We start from the raw sequence: 6,547 nt of genomic DNA, 5'->3' as shown, positions 1-6,547 counted from the left end.
CACGGCGTTGCGCAGCCACACGACCGAGGGCTGCGGGTTCCCTCGCACCTCGCACGTGAACTTGGCGCTCTGGCCCCAGGGGATGATCTGCTGGGACAGCTCCATGGTGACCTCGGGGGGTTCTGTGCAGGGGAAAAACACTGCTGAGTGCCATTTAGCAGAGAGCAGGGGCGAGGGTGGAATGATGTATCCTTACCCCACCCCCAAATCCCAGTCCTTTTGAGGGGGCCCACAGGCATCCGCTTCATTGCGCCTCCCCTTCAGCATCCATGTGAATCACAAGGAGAAGTGGCCCAAAGCCATCTGCCCCTCTCAGATGCTAGCAGGCACCTACAAGTCCCGTTTTTCTGAGCTGAAGTGCTACTCTGTGAAGACTGTGCTTGTGCCAAAACAGCATGCCAGCATCTGGGTGAAATGCAATCCAATAAAACTTGGGTTTAGCCTCCCTAATACATGCGAGAAAGGGAACGATGCATGCTAGAAGTATCTACGGTGTAGTGCCCCTTATATTTCTCATCCCATAGACAGCTTCCCTATAGAACAGAACAGAAAGCAATACACTCTGATATCTTCCCTATGCTGATGTCAAACATGTCTAAGCAGCAGCCAGTTCTCCACAAGAAAGTGTTAGAGCAAACCCAGTGCTACAAATGACAAAAGAAGAGCTTCTGCTGAAGGAAGAGGAAGGGAGGATCCATCATCTCCAGCCCATGGTGGGAACCAGAAAGGAAGAACTATCACTCTCAAGGAAGAATCTGACCCATCTCCTAGAAACTGGAACCACAAGTAGGGGTTTTCATTACATGGTGGTTTGTCCAGTGAGAAGAAGAGTACAGCAGCATTAGCATTTTCTGCCGAAAGCAGGGGAGAAGGTCCAAGCCCTTCCTGAAACACGGGCTAGAGTAGCACTCACCAAACACCTGCACATTGTAGAAGATGAATGCAGCTCCGGTCTCCCCAACCCCATTGTCAGCCGTGCAGCTGTAGGTGCCCGAGTCCTCCTCACTCGTGGGGTCGATCAGGAGGTTGCTGAGCAGGAAGCGTGTCTTGTTGTACGCGGAGACGCTGGAGCCGTCTTTGGCCCAGGTGACTCGCGGTGGGGGGATCCCGCTGGCCACACACTCCAGGATGAGGCTCTGGCCCTTGGTGACAATGATGGTCTGAGCTTCAGGGGGGTAGATGATCCGGGCTGCCTCCGCTGTGGAGCCTGGAGAGGAGGAGGAAGGAGGTGGGTGGGACGGAAGGTGGCTGGAGGGAAAGCACCCTGTGCAGAGTGCAGGTAGGGGTATACGGCTAGTCCATAGCTCCCCTGCACTGGGGTGGATAAATGGCAACACAAGCCAAAGGGGACATTCCTTAAGGAATGCGTGCACACAGTAAGTGGTCTTGCTGAAAGGCTAATGGCTTTTGCTCGCCATCACCAAGAACAAATCCTGAGGAGGTACAGCAATCCCCAGGTTGCACACACACCCCAGGAGCCTTGGGGCCTTCTGCTGCTGGGTAGTTTTCCCAGCAACTGATAATGCCGGTTCACAGAGAAAACCAGCTGCAACAGCGCCAGTATGTGCTCCCAGGGCTGGAAGTGCTATGGAGACGTGCAGTGAAGGGAGAGCAGCTTACGTCTCACACGGAGCCTCTCGCTGGAGACAGAGGTTTTCACCTCCTGTGTCACAGGGTTGTAGGCAGCACATTTGTAAGTCCCCTCATCCTCCTGGCTGGCATTGACAATCTGAAGGTTCCCGGATGGCATGATAAGGTAATTGTCTGTAGAGAGAGAAGGGGACGTGGTCACAAAATGTGCTCCTACCCAGAATATCAGGGGGAGCAATGGTGCAATGATGGAAGGAACAGAGCCTCAGGTGAAGCTAGCTCGTCACAGGTACATGCAGCAGATGAAGTGAAGCTGCAAAATTCAGATCCAAATTAAAGACATTTCACAAAATTCAAAGCTGCCTTTATCTAGGCTGGGCTAAAAGAATGCTTCACAGACACATGGAGATGTCCAGTGAAGAGTGACATTGTGCATCACCTAATTCTGCTTCCTTTTGCCTATATGCAGACGTGGCTCCCCAGTCCTAGGGAGCAGGGGTATGAGGGAGACGTGGCAGGGGCTCTTAAACTAACCTGTGCTCAGACCAGCAGCAAAGGGACAATAAGGAGGCAGCAGGCAGAGTCCAGGGAGGGGACCCAGGGGGACAGACCCCTGCGGCACTCACCTCGGGAGGCCTCAAGCCACTCCTGCTTCACGCTGTAGCGGACCTGGGCCTTGGGGTGACTTTCAGGCAGGTCACAGGCGATCACAGCTGTGTTCCCTTCATCCACCTCAATCACATGCTGGCCATCAAACTTGAAATCTTTGAGATCTGCAGAGAGCAAATGACAGGGCATCTCAGTGGCTGGCTCAGCATTTTGGTGCCAGCTCATCCTCCCGCTGTAGACCCAGGGCTGTTTCACTGCAGTGCCGGCAGAGGACTGCTCCGTCCCCAGCAGTTAGGGAAACTGGCCTGGTTTCAGAGCTTTACTGTTTTTCTCCTCTTCCTTACTACAAAAAGGGTAACTTAAAAGACAGCTTCTAGAGAAACCTCCTGCTCCATGGCTGAGAAACTGCGTGCGAAAAATCCTGGTCCAAAAGTAAGAGAAGAGCCAACTTACTGCAGCACTGAAGGGTGGCCAAAAGTGGTCCTTCTGCTGCCTGCTATTTCAAACGCAGCTGCTGTCCTGCCAGCAAGAAGCTGACTTTGCAGTGGTAAGTCAGGGAGCCCATTCAAGGGTGTACAGATGCCGGGTGACACACTGGGAGAAGGTGCATGAATGCTGGATGTTCCCAGAGCTGCTCTGAGCTCCTCTGGAGTCTGAGCAATCTGCATCTCCACTCCAGGCACTCTTGCTCCCAACAAGCATCTCATGGCTGAGGATGGTTAACCACGATCCTTCCGTGTGTGCCCAAGCAGTGCCCACACCCCAGTTCAAAGAACAGGGAATTGCAAGGAAAAGTGGATCCTCTGCACGGCACAGCTGCCCCTCCTGTGAAAACACCCTGTCCCAGCATGTGTCACCCTATGAGGCTGCGATGGGGGTTATTCCCCTGACAGGGCCGATGAAGGCAGCAGGACTGGAAGCACAGGGGTGGGGAGGAACGGGTGCGTGACTGCTTGTTTTCTTTTCCCTGCTTCTGAAAGCAGGAGCAGTGGACTGTGGTGAAACCCCACAGGGAGCACACCAACCTGGACCCACCGAGCTTCCTCATGGTGAAACCGGTCCCCGCTCCCCCTGGGCACAATGACAAACCTTGGTGGTGCACTGCAAGCCCAAAATCTCTCTCAGCCAGCCTGTGCTGGGAGGGAGAAAGGTTGGTGCCAGGAAGAAAGTCCTGAGCGCACATTTTTACAGTGCTGTGCACCAGCCCAGGCGACCACTAGTGACAACTGCACACTCTGCAGCCCGTCACGAGTCTCACTGTCACGTCAAGGCTCAAGCCAGCGCATCTTGCCCGGGACCCAGCACTAGCACACGTCCCCCGAGCGGCGTGCCGCCAAATCCGGCCGGGACCACACGTCCTTTCAAAACCCCACACTCAGGCAGCGCGTCACGTCCGTCGCCACGGTACAGCACGGCCACGCTGTCAACAGCTCCCTCGCCCCTCGAAACCCATCCCAAGACATGGCACCCATGACCTCGGGCAGTGCGGAGAGCTGGAGGGGGGAAGCAGGAGGGCTGTGGGCGGGCAGACGGCAGGCAGCCTCCCTTGGCAGCAATGTGTTTTTGTTCTCTGGGAAATGCAGCAGTGCTCCAAGAGCAAAAAGACAACTCTGGCTCCAAGCTTCTCCCACCCACAGTCATGGAAAAGTGACATGAAATTTCTCAAGCAGACTTTCTGATTAAAGCAAGATCCTTTATGGAGTTTAAATAAAAACCAGCTCTCTTGGCAGGGCGGTGAGAAAGCCTCCCTGAGCGCGGCGCGGAGGGGCTGCCGGGCGGCTGCCGGGGGGAGCCAGCGTCCCGGGCCCAGATCTGAGCAGAGGGGAGGAGGTTGAAAAGAAAAGGGGAGGTTTTGCAATGTCATAAAAATGATTTGCAGCGAACATGCTTCATACTGCTGGAATGTCCTGGCACCGTTCAATTAAAATAATAATAATAAAAAGAAGGAATACGGGTGAACTTCAGAAATGTGATTAATCCTTTAAGACAAGCTGAGGAGGGGAGCCATGTTTCCACTGGGTACTAAAGCCAGATGAAGGTTAACTCTTCACTTGTGAAAAGCTGGCTCGCACTCCTCCAACAAGGAAAGTTACTGCTGGGGAGGGGAAGGGTGCTTGCTGGGTCTTTTCTCCTCTTTGCTTTTTGTATTCGATCAAGGAATAAAATAGTAAGAGCCACAGAAATGGAAAGAGGTGGAGAAGAGTCGAGAGCCCGGAGTCTGCCTGCCCACATCACGCATATTTCTCCGATCAACAAAATATAAACGAGCATTAGGAAAATTAATGTGCGCCTTGGTGGTCTGGATTCATCACAGCTAAATTAAGATCTCAGAGCCAAGGCATAGGCTCCAGCAATGCTGGCAGGGATCTGCACACACACACGTGCACACACACACAGATCCCAAAGAGAAGAAGGGGCTCAGAAGGAAGAGCAGACCCACGGCCCTAGCACAGTGCAGCCCACTGGGGAGCACCGTGCTCCTGAAGATAGAAGTGATGTCCCCCTGCCAGGGATACACGGCTGTGAGCGCTGCAGCCCCACAGGGCAAGGAGCTGGATCCCCAGTGCTTCCTGCCTTCCCATCCCAGCCTGACTGCGGGAGACGAAGGGCAAAGCTGTGGATGGAGGGAGAATGGATGGAGGAAAGGGATCCTGGGGTGGCTGCAGGAGCAAGACCTGGGCACTGCGGGAGAAGTGGAGTGAAACCAGCAGGGGAGAGGAGGAAAACATCAGGTGGGTACTGGGACAAGCCGTTTTCCAACACACAAGTGTACAAGCGTCCTGCCAAACTACTCCCCCAAATTCCTGCTCCCCCACAGTGAACAAGCCTGTTTTATTTGCCAGTGAGTTTTGGCCCCACTCCCAGCTGGTACTGGCGCATACAGCCGTCCATTAACACCGATGGGTTGGCCAGAGCAGGTGAGGGGTGGTTGGGGGCACCCCCATCCCCCCCTGTGCATGGGATGAGACCCCCTTCACACCTCCCATTGCACTTGGTCCCAGCACAGCAAAACAGAGAGTGCTGCACTAGGCTGGGACAACCAGCTTCATCCTGGAGCTTCAAATGAGCCACCCCAAGATGTGGGGGGCCACACATACCTCCCCCCACCAGGCAAAGCAGTGCAGGGGGGTGGAGGAGAGGGGCAGCACTGGGGGATGCAGTGCTCACCCCTTTGGCTGCCCAGGAGCAGCCGTGCCCCATGTCTAACATGCAATTTGCACCCGGAGCCTCACTCCCACTGCAGCTGTGAGAAACCACATCCCCTCTCCACTGGCTGGGTTTTCCTTCTCATACGGCGGCGCCCGGCGTGCCAGCCCATGTCCCTGTCCTTAAAAGACACGCTTGACCACAGGGAAGCAGTAAGCCCTCATCCACCAGCCACCGGTGGGAGGTGCTGCAGACAGACAGAGCCGTGCTGGGATAACAGCACGGATTTTTTCCCTTTTCTCTTTTTTGTTGAGAAGGGAGTGCAAACAGAGGCCATTGCTCGTGTCCATCCGTGCCCCACTCCGAGGCACGACGGGGTGAGCTGGGGCACAGGGAGGGTCAGCCCTGTGGCTAGCTGTGCCGCTGTCGTCGGGGAGGAAACCAGCGGAATCCCAGGGCTGGGGGCCAAGCACCGAGGCAGGCGAGACAGAAAGGATTAAATGAATGGGACACCATAAATAACTTTGGAGAAGAAGCAGTAGTAAATAAAATGCCAGCCCTCAAGGTGAAAGTCCTCCCTGCAGTAGTGAAAGGTGAGGGAGGGAAAGGAGTGACCCTGAGAATGGGAATGGGCAGGGACAAGGGTCCCACAGCCTTGGGGAAGTCACCTTCCACTAAAGCCCCCTCAGCTGTCAGTGCACCCTGGGGTCATGGCTCTGCTCCCTGCCTGGTCAGCACCACAGCAGCCTGGGCACTGGTGCTGTCACCACCAGCTCCCTCCCGTCCCACAGGGACGGGCGCAGCTCCAGGCCCCCAGCCTGCTCATACACCCCAAGCACATCCCTCTCGCCATGCCTCGGTCCCATTCCCCGACATGGCCTCAGGCCCGTCTCACAGCCCTCGTGCCACAGCTCCTCTGGCTCACCGAACACCACCTGTGTTTTCCTTCTCTCCCCTCCTCACACCACCTCTGCCCCTGGGGCCACAGCCCCCGTGCCTGCTCAGCAAATGCTTTTCCAACACGCAGCCACCCCCTTCCCTCCCTTCCTCTCGCCTTCCCCTCTGGAGAGCCGTCAGAGGAGAGGCCCGGCTGGAGGAAAATGAATGGGGCTGTCTCCAGAACGCAGCTGCAGGCTCCTGGGGGATGCCCAGCCCGACCCGGCGCAGGGTCACTGCCTGTGAGAGCTGTGCGGTGGGGGCC

The 6,547-nt window shown here is 55.8% G+C and overlaps 1 protein-coding gene across 1 annotated transcript in view; it reads right to left on the bottom strand.

Annotated features, from left to right (window-relative positions):
* Nucleotides 1-48: 48 nt before the first annotated feature.
* LOC104412215 (brother of CDO-like) overlaps nucleotides 49-6,547 on the bottom strand; it is a gene marked incomplete at its 3' end in the record, with an annotated part of 11,461 nt that continues 4,962 nt past the window's right edge. Inside the window, exons 3-6 of the mRNA XM_010022854.1 lie at nucleotides 2,217-2,363; nucleotides 1,621-1,764; nucleotides 914-1,207; nucleotides 49-122 (exon numbers count right to left, since the gene is read on the bottom strand). Coding sequence (XP_010021156.1) covers nucleotides 49-122; nucleotides 914-1,207; nucleotides 1,621-1,764; nucleotides 2,217-2,363 — 659 coding nt within the window. The remainder of the gene's footprint in view (nucleotides 123-913; nucleotides 1,208-1,620; nucleotides 1,765-2,216; nucleotides 2,364-6,547) is intronic.

This window comes from Nestor notabilis, unplaced genomic scaffold (genome assembly GCF_000696875.1).
Source record: "Nestor notabilis isolate BGI_N333 unplaced genomic scaffold, ASM69687v1 scaffold21269, whole genome shotgun sequence".
In the NCBI taxonomy this organism is placed as follows: Eukaryota; Metazoa; Chordata; class Aves; order Psittaciformes; family Psittacidae; genus Nestor; species Nestor notabilis.
Note: the sequence above shows the minus strand (reverse complement) of the source record. Positions and strands in the feature narration are given on the sequence as shown.